The sequence below is a fragment of the Peromyscus maniculatus genome, chromosome 1 (genome assembly GCF_049852395.1).
Source record: "Peromyscus maniculatus bairdii isolate BWxNUB_F1_BW_parent chromosome 1, HU_Pman_BW_mat_3.1, whole genome shotgun sequence".
In the NCBI taxonomy this organism is placed as follows: Eukaryota; Metazoa; Chordata; class Mammalia; order Rodentia; family Cricetidae; genus Peromyscus; species Peromyscus maniculatus.
The window spans coordinates 74,075,230-74,097,386 of NC_134852.1; the positions used below are offsets into that span (position 1 = coordinate 74,075,230).

Consider the following 22,157-nt stretch of genomic DNA (forward strand, 5'->3'; position numbering starts at 1 on the left):
TCTCATGTCTACAATGTGTAAAGACTTTTAACCATTCTCTCATGCTGCCCTGTCAATCATTTTATGGTGTCATTTGCTCTACAGAAGAATTTTAGTTTCATGGTGTACCATTTATTAATTTGGTAAGTACTTGTTCATAGTGTTTGTACCAGTGACCTGCTCAGAAAGTATTTAGCTGTGCCAAAGAATTAATCATTAATATGTACCATTTAGGCTTTATGTTGAGATACCTGGATCATTGGAAGTTGAACTTTGTGCAGAGTGAGAGATAAGGATTTAATTTCACTCATCCACCCCTATCTGTCCAATATGACTGGCACCATTTGTTTCCTACAATGTGAACTGTTGGACTCTTTTACAAAAATCAAGAGACTGGAGGACTACGGCTTATATGTGGGTCATCAGTTTCCTGCCACCCATTCAAGATGTTTGTTTGGGGGCCACTGCCATGCTCTATTTATTATTACAAGTGGGTATTTAAATCTGGAATGGGGATGCTTCCATCAGTTTTAGGGTTTTTTTGTTTGTTTGTTTTGCTTTGTTTTTGTTTTGTGGTTCAAAAGTGATTTAGCTCTTTTTGGTCTTTTGTGTTTCCATCTGGAATTTAAAACTTCTTTTTCATTTTCTATGAACATTGCACTGAAAATTTTATGAGAATCATGTGGTGTACATAGATCACTTTTGTTAGGATGACCAGTTTCACAATATTAACCCTACAATAATGATCACAGAAGTTCTTTGTGAGTTATGGTAACATCTTCAGTTTCTTATTTTTGCTGTCTTACAGCTTTCGTTGTAAAAGATTCACTTTTTTGATGAAATTTATTCTGATTCATTACACTGAGGATATTTTAAATGGCATGCTGTTCATGATTTCATTCTCAGTATGTGTATGTAGTGTTTCTTTTTAGGTAGGCTACTGACTTGGAGGCTCAGATTAAAACCTGTTACATTGCTGAACGAATTTATCAGCCATTGAAGTTTCATGAGCAAAATATATCTTTTATAGAATCATATTACTTACAAATGAAAATATTTTCACCTCTTCATTCCTTTCTTTCGTCTTCTTACTCTTCTAATTAAGACTTCTGGTACTATATTGAACAGAAGGAGGAAGAGTGGTCATCCTTGTCAGGTTCCTGATTTTAGAAGGAATGATTTGAGTGTCAACGATATGTTAGCTGTGTGTTTGCATTTTATTGCTTTTATTATGCTGAAATATGCCCTCTTTCATTCTCTAGACTCTCTGGGATTCTTATTATAAAGTAACGATGGATATTGTCAAAGATCCTTTCTGTGTCTAATGACATAATTGTGTGGTATTTGTCCTTGAATCTGTTTCTGTAATGGATGCTGTGAAAGTGCTATCCTATAAATTGAATTCATTAGAAAAGTTTTTCCTATTTTATTGATTTATGATCTCAGTTTATTTTCTGCAGTCTACGCCTCTTGGGCGTGTTTGTTTCAGAGCTTTCAGGTGTTTTTTTAAGTCTCTAGAATGAGATCTCTCAAAATTCTTTATGAAGGCACTTGGTGCTGTGAACTTTCCTTTTAACGTCACTTTCAATGTGTCCCATTCATGTGGGTATATTGTCCATTCATTTTTATTGAATTTGAGGAAGTCTTTAATTTCTTTCTTATCTCTGCCTTGACCCAGTGGTAATTCACTAGAGAGTTGTTCCATGAATTTGTAGGCTTTCTGTTGTTGTTGAAATCCATCTTTAATCCATGGTAGTCTGATAGGATGCAGGGGTGTGTTTCAATTTATTTGTATCTTATAAGACTTGCTTTGTGACCTAATATGTTGTCAATTTTGAGAGTGTTCCATGAGGTATTGAGAAGTGTCTTCTTTTGTGTTGGGATGAAATGATCTCAGGAGCTCTCTTGGGTCCATGTATGTCAGAATGTCTGTTAGCTCCAATATTTCACAATGGAATGGAATAAATGACTCATTTGTAAAACCACAAAACTATGGACATTGAATTTCAACCAAGAAGCCAAAATAATACAATGGAAAAAGAAAACATCTTCAACAAATGGTGCTGCTCTTATTGGATGTTGACATGTAGAAGAATTCAAATAGATCCTTATGTATCATCCTGCACAAAACTCAAGTTCAAGTGGATCAAAGACCTCAACATAAATCTAGATACACTGAACCTGATAGAAGAGAAAGTGGGACATTGTCTTGAATCTAATAGCACATGAGACAACTTTCTGAATCGAATATCAACAGAGCAGACACAAAGGTCAATAATTAACAAATGGAACCTCACGAACCTGAAAATCTTTGATAAGGCAAAGGCCACCAATAATGGGACAAAATACAAGCCTACAGAACAGGATGAGATCTTCACCAATCTCATTTCTAACAGAGAGAATATTTTCAAAATATATAAACTCTCAGGAAACTAGACATCAAAAAACCAAATAACTCAACTAAAAATGGGATACAGATCTAATCAGAGAATTCTCCAGAGAAGAATCTCAAATGGCCAGGAAACAGTTACTATGAGAACCCATCTTATACCTATCAAGATGGCTAAGATCTAAAACAAAAGTGACAGCTCATTATGGAGAGGATGTGGAGCAAGAGGAACACTTCTCTCTTGCTGGTGGAGGTGCAAACTTGTACAACCACTTGGATATTACTATTGAGATTTCTCAGAAATTTGAGAATCCCTCTACCTCAAGAAATTTGAGAATCCCTCTACCTCAAGACTCAGCTATAACACTCTTGGGCATATACCAAAGCATGCTTATTCATACCACAAGGGCTCTTACACAATTGTGATCAGAGCTACTTTTTTCATAATAGGCCAGAACTCAATACAAACTAGATGTCCACCAACACAAGAAAGGATATAGAATATGTGATACACTTAAATAATGGAGTATTACTCATCTGTTAAAAATCTGACATTCTTAAATTGGCATGCCTTGTTGATATGTGATGTTTTGTTGATACTCATGGAAAATCTGCCTTTTCCTAAACAAAAGGGAAAAGGAGTTGATTGGGAGTGGGAACAGAAAGTAGATGGGGGTGAGGGACTAGGAAGTGAGGAGGGGGCAGAAACTGTGGTTAAGATGTAAAATAAATAAATGAATGAATTAAAGAATCAAAAACAAACAAACAAACAAAAATCAAAACCAAAAAAGAAAAAGGAAAGAAATTTTCAGGCAAATGTGTGGAACTGGAAAAAATCATCCCAAGTGTGGTACCCAGAACCAGAATACAAACATGTTTGGGCCTGAGCAAAATTGTCATGAGACAGGCTTCACCCAACAACTGATGGAAACAGATGCAGAGACCTGCAGCCAAACATCAGGCCTAGCTTGGGGGAATCCTGCTGAAGAAAGGGAGGAAGGATTATAGGAGTCAGAGAGGTCAAGAACATTACAAGAAAACCCACAGAGTCAATTAACTCATAGAAGCTCACCGAGACTGAAATGACATCCAGAGAGCCTGCATGGGACTGACCTAGGCCCTCTGCACATATGTGGCAGTTGGGTAGCTCTTTCTTCTTGTAGGACTCTCAAAAGTGAAAGCAGAAGTTTTCTCTAGTTGTTTTGCTGGATTCAGGGATCTGTTCTTCATACTTGGGTACCTTGCCCAGCCTCAAAACAAGCAGATGTGCTTAGTCTTACCGGAACTTGTTAGGCCTTGTTTTGTGGTTATCCATGGGAAGCCTGCCATTTTATGAATAGAAACTGAGTAGTGCATGGTTGGGGGTAGGGTGGGGAATGACACAGGAAGTAGAGGTGGGATGGAAAGCTGTGGTTGGGATGTGAAATAAATAAATAAATTTTAAATAGAACCAAAAAGTTGTAATACACATATAGTGAATATTTGTTATATGCTGTGATATTAAGTCCTGGATATTACAGATCAGGAGAACAACCAACAGCCTTCACAATAGCCTTTGAAGAGCAATTTAAAAAATGCACAATAAGGTGGTGGCGCACGCCTTTAATCCCAGCACTCGGGAGGCAGAGCCAGGTGGATCTCTGTGAGTTCGAGGCCAGCCTGGGCTACCAAGTGAGTTCCAGGAGAGGCACAAAGCTACATAGAGAAACCCTGTCTCAAAAAAACAAAAAAAAATGCACAATAAAGTAACTTTCAAAGTGAAAATAGACACACATCCAAAAGATGACCCACCAACGACCAACTTGTTTTTATCTCAGAGATGCAGAGATGGTTTGAAATACACAACTCAATAGATTTATCAAAGCATAGAAATGGACTTTGAGACAAGTCACCTAATCTTCTCAATACACACAGATAAGGCCCTTGCCATAATCCAATATACCATCATGATAACAGCCCAGAGAGTGTAAGACAAGAAGGAGCATACCTCAACACAATAAAAATTATGTAATGAGAAAATCAAAGCCAACATCATCCTCAATGGATGAAAACATGAGTCCCTTTGAGGTCATGAAGAGACAGGATTGTCTACCATCCTGAATCCTTTTCAATATTGTGCTCAAGGTATTAGCTGGAGCAATAAATCAGAAGAACAAAATTAAAGGGAGACAAATGGGAAAATAGAAATCAATACTGTTTGTATTAGTTAGGGTTGCTGGGAAGAGATACCATGACCATGGCTACTCTTATTAGGGAAACATTTAATTGGGGTGGATTCCTGTTTCAGAAGTTTTGTCCATAATCATCATGGTGGGACATGGAAGCATGCAGACAGACATGGTTCTGGATAAGGAGCTCAGAATTCTACATCTTGATAAGCAAGCATTAAAAGAAGCCGTGTCAACTCTGGGTGTAACTTGAGCACGGGAGCCCTCAAATGGCCCCCACAGAGACAAACTTCCTGCAACAATGTCATACCTCCACCAACAAAGCCACTCCTTCTAATAGCGACACTTGCTGTAAGCTTATGGGGCCCAATAGTATTCAAAGTACCACACTGTTTAAAGAAATTGTCCTCACAATAGGTAGGTGCTTCTTTATTTTATAAATATCCTCCAAATTCATTTGGGAATATAAATTTGTATCAACAATTCTTATATAGAAGTAGTTACTTTTGTTTTTGTTAATATTGTGCATCAGGTTGTATCCTATGAATGTATCCATTCTTCTTTGTACCTCTTACATAGTGAGGTGCTATGAGAAATGAAGGATAGATTTAAACTTTAATGTGCACCATAGATTTGCTATTAAAATGTCTTTGTCTTCAATGTATAGTACATAGAATTTTAAGTACACTTGTCATAAAATTAGGAATTCAGGTATGTTCTTAGAAATCAAATAAGACCTTTCTAAATATGTTATTGAAACTCTTTTGATAGAGTATGTCTGACCCTAATGGACTGCAGGAATCTTCCACAGAAGCTCCCCATTCATCCAATATGGACAATGATGCAGGAAAAAATTTAATAAGGCATCTAGAGAGAAGTAAGTAGTACATTTTAAATTATGCTTGTTATATAGAATGATTGTGTATAGAACAGAACCCTATCTGTTATACACAGACATATATATATATATATATATATATATATATATATATATATATATATAATCAAAAGGATTAGTAGAATGGTAATAAACACACACATTATCAAATCTGAGCAACAGGTAAGATATTGATAGTAAAAAATGAAGCCCTTGCTCCCACATCTCTCAGGTGTCCATTTTTAATTTGCTTTATCTTCAGCAATATATGAGATAAATCTGAATGTGTAAGTGAAGGGGACTCCCATATAGTAGAGGCTGCTTCTAAGAACTCTGTTTAGGCAAAAAGCACACTTAAACACCTGTTTCAGAGGGAGATTTCTTATTAAGCAGGGAAGATGGGTTAAATATTTCCACTGCAGTTTATACTTAATTCAAACTATTGTTTGGGAAAATAAAAATAAATATTTTCTCATCCCTAATGTATATTCATTATAGCAATGGATAGCTTTTCCCCTAAATGTTCATTGCACTTTACTTAGTGGAGTATGTGCCCTTCTTAACAGAATCTGTCATGGAAGATCAAAAGCATGCCTCAGAAGAAGAGCAGAGGCAGCACAGTGGTAGAAAAACTAAGTGGCCATTTGTAAGTAAATACTTAAATTTACTTTTCATAATTTATGCTGTTTCCACAGTAATGTTTCATAGGACAAATAAGGTTAAATTTAGTATGTCTTTTAGAATTAATACATTGAAAGCAAATGTTTTTTAAAATATTATTGTTATTTTTTTCTTAGAAACTTACATTCACCACTGACTCCCTCCACCTCATGCTGGTGGTACTTATCATTCTTCTTTGCTAATGTCTCTTAAAATTATTATTAATAGCCCACTGGGTTCAAGTAGGACTGACCATCCGTGAATGTGTGTGAAGACACCTACTGGGACATGAGCAATCTGCCAGAAGCCACAAGCCCACAGATAAATTAGTCTCCTTTTACAACCACCCATTGCCAGTTGCTCCTCAGCTAGTGCTAAGGCCTTGAGAGATGCTTCCTCATTCATGCTGGCATCTTGACTGGCTTCATCTTGTGCAAGTCTAGTGTAAGACACAGCTGTTTTGAGTTGATGTGCATCAGTTATGCCATGTCCCAAAAAGAACATTTCAATGTACTTCTCTCCAGATTCAATCTCTTACATTGTTTGCTGACCATTCTTCCTCATTGTTTTTTGAGCTTTCAGTAGTGGGAGGCTAATACAAATGACCCATCTGCAGATGAGCCTTTACACTGGATTATTCTTATCATGTTAACTAGTTATAAGTCTCTACATTAATCATTACACTCTGCAAAAAAATCATTTGACCAACAAGAGAGTAGAACAAACCTATGGGTATAAACGTAAATAATAATAGCACTAGTTGATTCTCCTTGACTAGCCTTATCACAAACATAAGCTTTTGACAAGATTTACAGCATCGGGCATTTAATCTATTGCTTGGAGCAGCTCTCACATCCATTCATAACAAGGTTGATTATTTACATAAACACCATGCAACCATTGTGGACAGTTTGCCTGGCTGGTCAATGTTATCATATGAGAGGTCCAAGATTGGACAGACTCTGGATGTATTTCATGACCAGTGGCCTGAACTACAACTTTTATTGTTATGAAAAGCAGAGATTCCTTGTCTGTTAGGGATTGAGTTCTAAATGCCCTGTATCTAGACTGTGTGATATCTTCAACAAGGGAGTCTTACCAATTAGTTATGACAAACAACCAGAATTGTAACAATAGATTGTGTTATTTGGGGTGGCATGGAGGCCTACTTGACCAATAACTCATAAGCAGGTATCCTGTCCCTGGTTTTGAGTCTCAGTATAAATCTCCTATCTTCTTAAGGAAGTCAACACATTCCAGGTACCTCTGAACAAACCATGTTAACCATGTTTTACCTCACCTCAAATTATATTTTACTTAATTTGCAATATCATAGTTTCTATAAAGCTTTTTCATAGCCCTTCATTTTTAATAGTCATACATCTAATACATCTCTCCTTTATCCTCCAATCCTTCCATGATTGAAACTGTCAACATCCAATATTCTCCTTCTCTGATTTAATTTTACATATATTTTACTATCTCCCTTTCAATGGGTCCATCTACAATAGACCATATTTAATTTCTAGACATCCTCATGTAATCCTACTTGAACATACAAGAGTCTAGTATCTACACATGAGGACAGCATATCACATTTGCTTTTCTAATCCTAGCTGGCCTCATTGAGTAAAACTTCTTCTAGTTCTATTAATTTACTTAAAATTTTTGCTATTTCATTTTCTTTACATTGAGTAATATTCCATTGTGTGTATATACCACATTTTCCTTACCCATACATCTACTGATGTCTATTGGGGTTGATTTTAAATCCTATGGCTTGTGAGTGGGATTCTGTCCTTGATTTTTTTATTCAGTTTGTCATCCCTGATTTTGATGTTAAATTTGTGAAATGCTAATTTGCTATAGTGTTTATCAGCTGTAAGACATTTTGTGGAGCCCTAACCCTTTTTACAGATGATAAAATCCTACCATCTTTAAGTAGAGGCATTCTGAGTTCCTCTTACACTTTGTATGCTTTAATATCCTTTTTATTTTATTTTACAATACAATTCAGTTCTACATATCAGCCACGGATTCCCTTGTTATCCTCCCTCCCGCCTTCCTGCCCTTTTCCCCAGCCTACCCCCCATTTCCACCTCTTCCAAGGCAAAGCCTCCCCTGAGAGCTGAGATCAACCTGGTAGACTCAGTCCAGGCAGGTCCAGTCCCCTCCTCCCAGGCCAAGCCAAGTGACCCTGCATAACCCTCAGATTTCAAACAGCCAACTCATGCAATGAGCACAGGACCCATTACCACTGCCTGGATGCCTCCCAAACAGATCAAGCCAATCAACTGTCTCACCCATTCAGAGGGCCTGATCCAGTTGGGGGCCCCTGAGCAATTGGTTCATAGTTCATGTGTTTCCATTCGTTTGGCTATTTGTCCCTGTGCTTTATCCAACCTTGGTCTCAACAATTCTCACTCATATAAACCCTCCTCTTTCTCTCTAATTGGTCTCCCAGAGCTCCACTCAGGGCCTAGCTGTGGATCTCTGCATTGAGATCTCTCAGTCATTGGATGGGGTTTCTACCATGACAGTTAGGGTGTTTGGACACCCCATCACCAGAGTAGGTCAGTTCAGGCTGTCTCTCGGCCATTGCCAGCAGTCTATTGTGGGAGTATCTTTATGGATTTCTGTGGGCCTCTCTAGCACTTTACTTCTTCCTATTCTCATGTGGTCTTCATTTACCATGGTCTCCTATTCCTTGTTCTCCCTCTCTGTTCTTGATACAGCTGGGATCTCCTGCTCCCCCAAGCTCTCATTCCCTCCACCCTCACCCTTCATTACCCCCACTCATGTCCAGGCTGTTCATTTAGATCTCATCCATTTCTCCATCATTGGGCAATCCCCGTTGTCTTTCTTAGGGTCCTGTTTTCTTTTTTTTCTTTTTTATTTATTTTACAATACTATTCAGTTCTACATAATAGCCACAGATTCCCTTGCTCTCACCCTTCCTGCCCCCCTCCCCTTCCCCCGCACACCCCCCATTCCCACCTCCTCCAGATCAAGGTCTCCCCTGAGGACTGGGATTGACCTGATAGACTCAGTCCAGGCAGGTCGAGTCCCCTCCTCCCAGATTGAACCAAGCGTCCCTGCATAAGTCCCAGGTTTCAAACAGCTAACTCATGCAACGAGCCCAGGACCTGGTATGACTGCCTAGATGCCTCCCAAACAGATCAAGCCAATCGACTGTCTCACCTATTCAGAGGGCCTGATCCAGTTGGGGGGCCCTCAGCCTTTGGTTCATAGTTCATGTGTTTCCATTCATTTGGTGATTTGTCCCTGTGCTTTATCCAACCTTGGTTTCAACAATTCTCGCTCATATAAACCCTCCTCTTTCTCACTAATGAGACTCCCAGTGCTCCACCAGGGGCCTAGCTGTGGACGTCTGCATCCAGATTCCTCAGACCTTGGATGGGGTTCATGGCACAACTATTAGGGTGTTTGGCCATCCCATCACCAGAGTAGGTCAGTCCCGGCTGTCTCTCGACCATTGCCAGCAGTCTTTTGTGGGGGTATCTTTGTGGATTTCTGTGGGCCTCTTTAGCTCTTTGTTTCTTCCTTTTCTCATGTGGTCTTTATTTACCATGGTCTCCTATTCCTTGTTCTCCCTCTCTTTTCTTGATCCAGCTAGGATCTCCCGCTCTCTTTCCCTTGACCCTCGCCCTTCATTGCTCCCACTCATGTTCAGGCTGTTCATGTAGATCTTATCCATTTCTCCGTGTATTTCTGGGGTCCCGTTTTCCAGGTAGCCTCACTGGTGATGTGAGTAGCAATCGAGTCATCCTTGTTCCACATCTAGCATCTTCCTATGAGTGAGTACATACCATATTTGTCTTTCTGAGTCTGGGTTACCTTACTCAGGATGATTTTTTTTCTAGATCCATCCATTTGCCTGCAAACCTCATGATGCCATTGTTTTTCTCTGCTGAGTAGTATTCCATTGTGTATATGTGCCACAATTTATTTATCCATTCTTCAGTGGAAGGGCATCTAGGTTGTTTCCAGGTTTTGGCTATTACAAACAATGCTGATATGAACATAGTTGATCAAGTGTTCTTGTGGTATGATTGAGCATTTCTTGGGTATATGCCCAAGAGTGGTATAGCTGGATCTTGGGGGATATTGATTCTCAATTTTCTAAGAAAGCGCCTTATTGATTTCCAAAGTGGTTGTACAAGCTTGCATTCCCACCAGCAGTGGAGGAGAGTTCCCCTAGTTCCACATCCTCTCCAGCATAAAGTGTCTTCAGTGTTTTTGACCTTAGCCATTCTGACAGGCATAAGGTGGTATCTCAGAGTTGTTTTGATTTGCATTTCCCTGATGATTAGGGATGTTGAGGAATTCCTTAAATGTCTTTCAGCCATTTGAGCTTCCTCTGTTGAGAATTTTCTTTTTAGTTCTATAGCCCTTTTCTTAATTGGACTGTTGGTCGTTTTGATGTCAAATTTCTTGAGTTCCTTATATATTCTGGATATCAGTTCTCTGTCAGATGTGGGGTTGGTGAAGACCTTTTCCAATTCTGTAGGCTGTTGCTTTTTCTTGTTGACCATGTCCTTTGCTCTACAAAAGCTTCTCAGTTTCAAGAGGTCCCATTGATTGATTGTTTCTCTCAGTGTCTGTGCTACTGGTGTTATATTTAGGAAGTAATCTCCTATGCCAATACATTCAAGACTACTTCCTACTTTCTCTTCTAGCAGGTTCAGAGTAGCTGGACTTATGTTGAGGTCCTTGATCCACTTGGACTTAAGTTTTGTGCACGGTGACAGATATGGATCTATTTGCAGCCTTCTACACGTTGATATCCAGTTATGCCAGCTCTATTTGTTAAAGATGCTCTTTTTTCTATTGTACACTTTTGGCTTCTTTGTCAAAAATTATATGTTCATAGGTGTGCGGATTAATGTCAGGGTCTTCATTTGGATTCCATTGGTCCACATGTCAGTTTTTATGCCAGTACCAAGCTGTTTTTATTACTGTAGCTCTATAGTAGAGCTTGAAGTCAGGGATCGTGATGCCTCCAGAGGTTGTTTTATTGTACAGGATTCTTTTGGCTATCCTGGTTTTTTTGTTTTTCCATATGAAGTTGAGTATTTTTCTATACAGGTCTGTGAAGAATTGTGTTAGTATTTTGATAGGGATTGCACTAGTTCTGTAGAGTGCTTTTGGTAATATTGCCATTTTTACTATGTTAGTCCTGCCTATCCATGAGCATGGGAGATCTTTCCATTTTCTGACATCTTCTTCAATTTCTTTTTTCAGGGACTTAAAGTTCTTGTCATATAGGTCCTTCACTTGCTTGGTTAGTGTTACCCCAAGGTATTTTATGTCATTTGTGGCTATTGTAAAGGGTAATGTATCTTTGATTTCCTTCTCAGCCTGTTTGTCAATTGTATATAGGAGGGCTACTGATTTTTTTGAGTTGATCTTGTATCCTGCTATGTTGCGGAAGGTGTTTATAAGCTTTATCAGTTCCTGGGTGGAATCTTTGGGGTCGCTCAAGTATACTATCATGTCATCTGCAAATAGGTAAAGCTTGACTTCTTCCTTTCCAATTTGTATCCCCTTCATCTCCTTATGTTGTCTTATTGCTCTGGCTAGAACTTCAAGTACTATATTGAATAAGTATGGGGAGAGTGGACAGCCTTGCCTCATTCCTGATTTTAGTGGAATTGCTTTGAGTTTCTCTCCATTTAATTTGATGTTGGCTGTTGGCTTGCTGTAAATTGCCTTTATTATGTTTAGGTATGTTCCCTGTATTCCTGATCACTCCAAGACTTTTGTCATGAAGGGGTGTTGGATTTTGTCAAATGCCTTTTCTGCCTCTAGTGAGATGATCATGTGTTTTTTTTTTTTTGAGTTTGTTTATATGGTTTATTACATTGATGGACTTTCGTATGTTGAACCACCCTTGCATCCCTGGGATGAAGCCTACTTGATCATGGTGGATAATTGTTCTGATGTGTTCTTGGAGTCTGTTTGCCAGTATTTTATTGAGAATTTTTGCATCAATGTTCATGAGGGAGATCGGTCTGTAGTTCTCTTTCTTTGTTGCATCCTTTTTTTGGTTTAGGAATCAGGGTAATTGTAGCCTCATAGAAGGAGTTTGGTAATGTTCCTTCTGTTTCTATTATGTGGAACAATTTAGAGAGTATTGGTATTAACTCTTCTTTGAAGATCTGGTAGAATTCTGCGCTGAAACCATCTGGTCCTGGTCTTTTTTTGGTTGGGAGACTTTTATTGACTGTTTCTATTTCCTTAGGGGTTATTGGACTATTTAAATAGTTTATCTGGTCTTGATTTAACTTAGGTATGTGGTACCTATCCAGAAAAATGTCCATTTCTTTTAGGTTTTCCAGTTTTGTGGAGTAGAGGTTTTTGAAATATGACCTTATAATTCTCTGGATTTCCTCAATATCTGTTGTTATGTCCCCCTTTTCATTTCTGGTTTTGTTGATTTGGATTCTCTCTCTCTGTCTTTTGGTTAGTTTGGATAAGGCCTTGTCAATCTTGTTGATTTTCTCAAAGAACCAACTCTTTGTTTCATTAATTTTTTGTATTATTCTCTTAGTTTCTAATTTATTAATTTCACCTCTCACTTTGATAATTTCCTGGTGTCTATTCTTCCTGGGAGACTTTGCTTCTTCTTGTTCTAGAGCTTTCAGGTGTGCTGTTAAGTCACTAGTGTGGGATTTCTCCAACTTGTTTATGTGGGCATTTAGTGCTATGAATTTCCCTCTTAGCACTGCTTTCATAGTGTCCCATAAGTTTGGGTATGTGGTGTCTTCATTTTCATTGATCTCTAGGAAGTCTTTAATTTCTTTCTTTATTTCTTCCTTAACCCATTGGTGATCCAGTTGAGCATTATTCAGTTTCCATGATATTGTAGGTTTTCTCTAGTTTTTGTTGTTGTTGAAATCTAACTTTAAACCATGGTGGTCTGATAGAACATAGGAGGTTGTTCCAATTGTTTTGTATCTGTTGAGATTTGCTTTGTGGCCAAGTATGTGGTCAATTTTAGGGAAAGTTTCATGGGGTGCTGAGAAGAAGGTATATTCTTTCTTGTTAGGATGGAATGTTCTGTAGATATCTATTAGGTCCAATTGGGTCATGACATCAGTTAAGTCCTTTATTTCTCTGTTAAGTTTCAATTTGGGAGTTCTGTCCAGTGGTGAAAGTGGGGTGGTGAAATCTCCCACTGTTAATGTGTGGGGTTTTATATGTGGTTTAAGCTTTAGTAATGTTACTTTTACATATGTGGGCACCTTTGTGTTTGGGGCATAAATGTTCAGAATTGAAACTTCATCTTGGTGGATCATTCCTGTGATGAGGATGTAATGCCCTTCTTGATCTCTCTTGATTGATTTTAGTTTGAAGTCTATGTTGTTGGATATCAGGATGGCTACACCTGCTTATTTCTTAAGACCATTTGATTGGAAAGTCTTTTCCCAGCCTTTTATTCTTAGGTAGTGTCTGTCTTTGAATTTGAGATGTGTTTTTTGTATGCAGCAGAAAGATGGGTCCTGCTTTTGTATCCATTCTGTAAGCCTATGTCTTTTTATAGGTGAATTAATTCCGTTGATATTAAGGGATATTAACGACCAGTGATTGTTCATCCCTGTTATTTTTGGTGGTAGTGTGTGTGTACTTTTCTTCTTTGGGGTTTACTGCTGTGGCTTTATCTATTGCCTGTGTTTTTGAGTGTGTATCTGATTTCCTTCGGTTGGAAGTTTCCTTCTAGTGCTTTCTGTAGGGCTGGGTTTGTGGATAGGTATTGTTTAAATCTGGCTTTGTCTTCAAATGTCTTGTTCCTTCTGTCTATGATGATTGAAAGTTTTGCTGGGTATATTCATCTGGGCTGACATCCATGGTCTCATAGTGTCTGCATTACATCTTTCCAGGTCCTTCTGGCTTTCAAAGTCTCCATTGAGAAATCAGGTGTTCTTCTGATGGGTTTACCTTTATAGGTCACTTGGCCTTTTTCCTCTGCTGCTCTTAATATTCTTTCTTTTATCTGTACATTTAGTTGTTTAATTATTATGTGGCGAGGGGACTTTTTAGGGGGGTCTAGTCTGTTTGTTGTTCTATAGGCTTCTTGTATCTTCATAGGCATTTCCTTCTTTAAGTTGGGACAGTTTTCTTCTATAATTTTGTTGAATATATTTTCTGTGCCTTTGAGTTGGTATTCTTCACCTTCTTCTATCCCTATAATTCTTAGGTTTGGTCTTTTCATGGTGTCCCAAATTTCTTGGACATTTTGGTTCATGACTTTGTTGGCTTTAGTGTTTCCTTCCACTGATGAAACTATTTCTTCTACTGTATCTTCAATGCCAGAGATCCTCTCTTCCATTTCTTGCATTCTGTTGATTATACTTGCATCTGAAGTTCCCGATCTTTTACTCAGGTTTTCTATTTTCAGCATTCCCTCTGTTTTTGTCTTCTTTATTTTTTCAATTTCCCTTTTCAGGTCTTGGACTATTTCCTTTATTTGTTTCATTGCTTTTTCATGATTTTCTTTCAGTACTTTATTGTTTTCTTCTAGTACTTTATTGTTTTCTTCTAATTTGTTTGCCCTTTCCTCTAGTTGTTTACAGCATTCTTCCAATTTTCTTGTCTTTTCCTCTACACAAGCCTCTAACTTCTTCATGAAGTTACTCATAAGGCTACTTTCTTCTGCTTCTTCCAATTTTTGATGTTCAGGTCTAGATGCTGGAGGTGGCTAGGTTCTGGTGAGGCTGTATTGCTCTTCATTTCATTGTATGTACTTCTGCCTTGATGTCTGCCCATCTCCTTGTGGTTCCTTCTTGGTCTTATCAGTGTACTTGGTTCAGAAAGAGCTGACAGATTCAGGAAGTCTCTCTCTCTCTCTTGTCCAGATGAGAGTTCTCTTGTCCAAATGGGAACTCCGGGGCAGGATGGAAGCTCATATCTGGACTGGAAGTCTCTGGTCTAGAAGGGAAGTCGGTAGGAGGATGGGAGCTGGGGGCCCATCTCTAAGTCTCAGGAAGTGGCTGGGGTCTTGGGTGTGGGGTGTGGCGGCAGGACATGGAGATTACAGGAGCTGCTGGGGGGCTTGGAGAAGGGGATCCCTCCCAGTGGGGCTAGAAGGGGACCTGCCCAGTGGCCAGAACCTGGGGCCAAGTTGGGCAGGTCTTCCCAGAGTGGCTGGTGCCCAGGGATGTGGTCCGGGTTGGGCCCAGATACTCACCTCTGGTCCAGAAGGGCTGTACCACATTTTCTTTATCCATTCTTCAGTTGAAGGGCATCTAGGTTGTTTCCAGGTTCTGGCTATTACAAACAATGCTGCTATGAACATAGCTGAGCAAGTGCTCTTGTGCTATGATTGAGCATTCTTTGGGTATATTCCCAAGAGTGGTATAGCTGGATCTTAATATCCTTCTTACCTTATTGAGTCTACTTAGAACTTCAGCTCTTTATTGAAAAAGATTGTCCTTTTCCCTAATCATATGGTTAGATTAATATTTTTCTCTATTTAAGAAGATGTAGATTGTAAGCTTGTTATTTATCTTTTATATAATTGTGATATATTCTCTGTCCATACCTAGCCTCTCCATGACTTTTATCATTAAGAGCCAAATGTTCAATTGTGTTAGTGGGCGTTCATGCATGTATTGAGATGATCATGTGAATTTCTTCATTATATTTATATGATTTGTAGTATTTATTGATTAATATAAATTTGTCTCTCACTGCATTCTTGGATGAAATCAAAAGTGCCATGATGAGTAATCTTTTGTTGTGATCTTAAACTCTCTTTGCCAATATCATTTTTAATTACACACACACACACACACACACACACACACTATATATATATATATATATATATATATATATATATATATATATATATATATATATGTATGTATTCTTGTGCATGACATGTGTGCTTGGTATACTCAGAGGCCAGAAGAGAGCATCCAATTCCCTGGAACTGGAGTTACAGACAGCTGTGAGATATGATGTGGAAGCTGGTAATTGAAACTGGGTCCTCTGGAATAATAGGCAGTGCTTGGCAATGCTGGGGCATCTCTCAAACCCCAGTTTGTCAGTTTCACATTTAGAAGTTTTGTATCTGTGCTCATCATGAAAATCCGTCTGTGGTTTTATTTCTTTTTGTGTGAGTCTTTATCTAGTTTGGGTATCAAAGTATTACTGGCATCAAAAAAATTAGGAGAAATCCTTTGTTTTTCTATTTCATGAAATGATCTGAGTAACAATGATATTCACTTTTTTTTTGTATTCTGTAGAATTCTGCAAATAATGCATCTGGTCCTGGTCAGGTTTTAGTTGAAAAGAATTTTGTTACTTCTTCAATCTCAATAGGAGATGTATGTATAAATCATCTCCTTCCTCTTTACTTAATTACATACAATGAATCTTGAAATACATGTATTTCTTTTATATTTTAGAATTACATATAATGGGAATTTTTAATTATTTGTGATTTCTGAATTTCATTGGAAGTAGAAAAACAAAAACAGAAACAAAAAAAGAAAGACCTTATATAGAAGCAGTAGTGTGGTCTGCTCAGATACACAGGTTACCCTTTAGTCTGCCCATCTTAACTTGCAAGTTTTTATTACCATGAGTGATTGAACCAGTGGTAAACCAGTGGTCTGGTTCAAATCCTCTAGTCTGTTATATCACCAGTAATGGTCTCTCCTTTATGCTCCTCTTGGACATCCTGTTGCTGTCCTGTGTCAAAACAGAGGTCCTGCTGTTTTGGGTCTGTAGGTTTGCCCCCTTCACATTCTCTAACAGTACATAGATTCAGTGGATTTGGGGTGTAACAACTCACAGTCCCAGTTCTGGGCCTCGATGACAGCTGGGTTGGCCAGATTGCTGGCTTTTGACTATCATCACTATCCAGATGAGTTCTCCAACACTGCCTAGGCTAGCTCACCCAATACAGACTACATCCAGGAGGGCCATTTCTCCTGCTCCTAGGTTCTCAGATCTGGTTCACCCTCACTCATATTGCCAGGGTGAGCTCTACTGAAATGTTTCAATTTTTATTTTATTAGTTTAAGCCCAGATTTTTATTATCTCAGAATTGCTTGAACATAGTTAAAATCATCCTCTTGAATTATTTGTCTTGAATTTCATCCACATCATTCTCTTTATAAGCCTTTATTAAGTGATCGATAATTTTTCAGAAGATGTTTTAGTTTATTAGTTGGATTTTTCATATTCCTTTCCCTTTTTTCAAGACACCTTATGTTTCAATGGAGGCATTTAAAATGATCAGGAAAGACTAAATCTTAGTAGATTTGAGATGCAATTTTTCCTCTGTGACACTAATACTGAGGGCCACAAGCTCTAGGCCTATCCTTCTTCTGAGAGTCAGCCTCTGTCTATGCCTAGAGCAGGGTTCCTGTGTTAATACAAATGGTACCTGGCAGGTGAAACCTAGCCACGTGCAGTAATGGCCCCAAGCAGAATAAATAGGTTGAATCAAAGCAGTGAGAGCCTCTCAACTGGTCTTGGAGTTTTCCCAGTTCATCAGTGGACCTAATCTCCAGAAGGCAGGGTCCCTTGTTTGGTGTGGGAGGTCATACTGCCTGTTATCCTGGAGGAAAATCCCTGGACCCTATGTTGTTGCAGACAAAGTTCATGGGGTTCTTATGTGGCTCTAAGGGAAAATCAGGATCTTTCATCTGGTTCTGGAGTTTCTGGAACATCAGAGGTAGCCCTAAGCCTGGAACTCAGGATCCCTCCCTTAGTGAAGGAGTCTTAGTAGTTAATTCTCACAATATTGTAATTTATTCAAAATTTGTGAATATACATAAAATATGCAATCAGCCATAATTGCCATTTTTAGTTGAATGGGATGGTTTAAATCTTTTGTGATATTATTTTAATTTTTAGCTTAAAAACTCCTTATTTTACATAATCTCTTTCAGATTGATGCTATAAGAGCATGTTTCACCAAAAAATGGAGCTCTTCTCCCCACCACAAAAAATAGAAGAGAAAACAAAAGGAATGGTAAGAGTATATTTTGTTTTAAAATGTATTAGATATAATGTTTATCTAAAAAATATACTCAGTTTTCTAGCTCAGGAATATAAATATTTCAGTGCAGCATGAGGGATAAAAAGAATTAACTGTCAATAGAATGATTATCTCATGAATCAACAAGTGGCTAAATCAAGACTGTCATAAATTGTATATATCTACATATATATGTAGATATATATGTATGTAGATATGTAGATATATAGTTATTTATATAGATTATAGATAGATAGATAGATAGATAGATAGATAGATAGATAGATAGATAGACAGATGTACAGATATCTAGAATGTGTGTATGTTTTGGTCACATTTCAAAGGTTCAGGAATATTAGGAAACAAAGCTGAAGAGAGAAAGCTGGGAGCTAAAGAATATGAACAGTTTCAATACTGGACATAAAGGAGGAAAATGGGGCCGTGTGTCTGGTGGAGGGTGAGAGAATAAATTCTTTAGAAAAGGAATAGCATGGCATTGTGAATGTAATAAGAATATAAATCATTTTCTAACACAAAGGTGTAGATGTAACCAACTGTCTTATTAAATAAGAAACACAGAACCAATGCAAAGAAGAAAGCCTAGAGGTCAGAGCTAAGAGCTAAAACCTTACCCTTCTTGCTGCAGTGGTCCTACCTCTCCGAACCAGAGCTACTTCCTGTGTGTCTGTCTTTTTATAGTGTTTCTGTTCTGCCTTCTCATTGGTTGTAAACCCAACCACATGACCACCTCGTCACGGCATGTCTGTATAGACCTCCAGGTTTTCTATGATTGGTATTGAAATTAAAGGCATGTGTATGTGTATCCAATACTGGCTGTATCCCTGAACACAGAGAGACCTACTGCCTACCAAGTGCTGGGATTACAAGTGTATGCCACCACTTCCCTGCTTTCCTATGGCTTGCTAATAGCTCTGACCCCCGGGCAACTTCATTTATTAACATACAAATAACATTTTAATACAAATAAAATATTTTAATAAAAAGAAAAAAGGAATAAGCTTATAACTAATATAAGAAAAACTATATACAAAAGTACAATAACTATATACAATATATACAAGTAAAAAATACCTAATCAATGTCTATCTAGTTCATTTGTATTTGACACATTCAGAGAAAATAATTCCATTATATATCCTATTGTATCTAGTTTACTTTATTTCCCAATTAATCTTCAACTATAACTAACTAATCTTCAACTCCCTCAGAAACCCAAGAAGGAAATAATATTACCTAACAAAAATAAAAACAGGAAGTACATGCAAGCAACTTCCAAAAAATTGTGAGTTGACAGAAACAGCCAGCTGCTTGGACAGTCATCTGAGTTTTCTCTTCAGTGTTGGGGCATCATCTTCAGCCTATAGGCTTAGAGTGTCTGACAGACTCATTTGTGAAGTAAGATGTACACAAAGTCAACAGTTCAACCTCACATTGGGTGAGAGCAGTCTATATGCCAGAAACACCTGAATTCCACTAGTGTCATGTCATGATTCAGGATATTAAATTCTGAAAATTGTTGATGTTTTTTTTTAATTCAGCTGTCCATTCTTCTTGGCTATGTGTGTATGTGGCTTCATCTCAGCATCCCATTCTTCTCCACATCCCTCTATTAAGTGCTATTCTACTATTGAGAGGCGTGAGCTTAATTACTGTTCAAGAATAACTGTTTCAGCTGCTGTCCCATTGCACATTAGAAGCCATAGGCCCACTTCCTATTAAGCTGCCTTTGAAGAAAAGGGCACTGTACTTTTTCTGGATTAAGGCCACTTCAGGGATGGTGCCATATTGTCCTGGCCTCAGAAGATGCCTTTTGATAAAGCCATAACCACACATGTTTTGGCAAGAATCAGTAGTCCTTTGTTTCGTGTCCTGTCTGTCCTGTTTGTCAGCAGTTGATTCTAGGATACTTTGTTGTCCAGTGGCTAACTTTTGCCACAATGAAAGTTAACTCCAACTGCAGTTTTTTCAATGCCCATATTTTCTCTGAAGTAGATTGGTATTGCCAGGAGCCAACATGTCTCATAGTCATGACAAAAAAAGAAAAATTTTCTAAGTTATTAAAACATTTCAAATGCCATATTCTGTAGATCTCTGAAGGGTTTGAAGATAACCTGTATATCTAAAATATATCTGTTCAATCTTGAAAACATACCTAATATGACTACAAGTTCTATTATAATGTCTAACTACTAACTTTCATTTCTTTATATCCTAAGAGTTGGTAATAACAACATTCAAGGATCAGAAAATTGCATTACATCATTAAATGAATGGTGTAAGTACAATTAGAAATATACATATAGCATTTTCTAACAATATCAATTTCAATATATATATATAATTGGATTACAATATAAAACAATCCAATCCAATGTAAAGTATTTACATTTTTCTTTTTTTTCTTTCTTTCTTTTTTTAAACAAGAACCTTAAATCTAATCTCCTTTGCTTAGCCCTCTTCCTAACCCTTGACAACAACTTGTAACCAACCGCCCCCTAATCCATGAAAATTATCCCAGACCAAAACCCATTAAAAGACCAAAAAAAAAAAAAAAAAACTACCTGCCCACATCACCTCTTTAGGATTGTGGGCGTCGTATTCTTGAAATTGCTACCTGCTGGGTATGGGCGAAGGTATCTTTATGCTGAAAAGAAAAATTTTAGGTTAATTGTCAAATTCCAGGAAAGGTAACTATATCCTTTGTTATCCAGTCTATGTATAATGCCAAAGTTCAGGGTTTATTCAAGTAGTCTTTGAGACTGTATCATCTCAGCTAGCTCTCTCAAAATTGCTCTGAGCACTTTGTAGTTCAAAGCTCATCTGTAAATGATGTTTGTCAGCTTAGTGATGTTATTATTGTCCATGTGGAATTGTTGTTGTTGTGGGGCCCCATCTTCTTCCTGGAGACTTCAGTTGATGTGAGGCCTGGCCGTGATTTCCTGCAAAAAACTGATAAGAGACTCGAACACAAAGACATATATATGCAACTAATTGAAGCCTTTTTTCTTTTTAAAATTAGTTAGTACTCTATATGACCATTCATATCTTAACAAAGTTTAAAATGTATATATATCTCTATATATTAATCTTGTAAATATTGATATAAAATTCGTACTTTAAGAAAAGTTTAAAGAATCAGAATAGAATCAAAGGGTTGAGATTAGTAATAGAATAGTCCCTTAATTAATTTGGCTTTTCTCCTGTCCCATAGCAAAAGATGGCTCTTTTATTCTGGCATGATACAGGGAGTTTGCATTTTCCTTTTAACAACATGCTTGAGTTTAAAGAAGGAGAGAGCCATTCTCCAACTCCAATGTCAGCTTTAAATTTTAATTGAACTGGGACTATTAGAAGACCAATAGTGTTAAATCTTTAGAGAAAAGCAGAAACAAACATTTAGGAAGACATAAAATTTTTTAGATAATATATACCTATACACCGTTTCATTCTGTTTCTTGGGATAGGTGATTTGTCCCTTTTCTTCAGTTGTCTCATTTGTCCAGTGTTCTTCAGATTCCTTAACCTTCATTCTCCTAAAAGACAAAAACGAAAACCTTTCCCCAAGACTAATTTTGGGGATGTTCCTTTTTGGCAAGTTATTATCTGATTAAATGCAAAGGCATGTGTTATTGATACAAGTTAGTTTAAATTGGATGGTCATGCTGGTTGATGAACTATCACCTACTCTAAATAAGAGGTTTCTCTTGTTCAAATCGAACCTTTATCAATTTTGATGGTACCCACAGCTTATCTTCTCCTGTAGAAACAAAAGCAAAACCTCGTCCCCAATGTAATACATACCCTGGTTTCCATTCTGATGTTAGCACATCCTTAAAGTATATAGGCTGATTTAATTCTGTAGTCTTTTCTATTATCCAATGTCTCTCTGCAGCTGTTGTTCCTTTCTCATTGGCATTGAGAAAATTCAGTTAATGGAGCATTATGTAGTCTATTTCTGGGGGGGGGGTTGTTACCCCTTTCTGTTTATTTAGCATATCCTTTAGAATTCTGTTTGGTCTTTCTGTAACTGCTTGACCTGTAGGA

General features: G+C 37.7%; 1 protein-coding gene across 8 annotated transcripts in view; it reads left to right on the forward strand.

The window, feature by feature from the left end:
- LOC102926814 (uncharacterized) overlaps positions 1–22,157 on the forward strand; it is a 90,300-nt gene that overhangs the window by 37,997 nt on the left and 30,146 nt on the right. For 3 of the 8 annotated variants that reach the window (XM_076544076.1, XM_076544091.1, XM_076544094.1), the window contains 4 exons: positions 5,308–5,413; positions 5,980–6,059; positions 18,004–18,086; positions 20,538–20,671. In XM_076544076.1, the coding sequence (XP_076400191.1) occupies positions 5,308–5,413; positions 5,980–6,059; positions 18,004–18,066 (249 nt within the window). In that variant the 3' untranslated portion in view covers positions 18,067–18,086; positions 20,538–20,671. Of the gene's footprint in view, positions 1–5,307; positions 5,414–5,979; positions 6,060–18,003; positions 18,087–18,436; positions 18,921–19,321; positions 19,647–20,329; positions 20,389–20,537; positions 20,672–22,157 lie in introns of those variants that run through there. The other 5 variants (XR_013042134.1, XR_013042133.1, XM_076544085.1 and 2 more) reach the window with 4 other exon arrangements.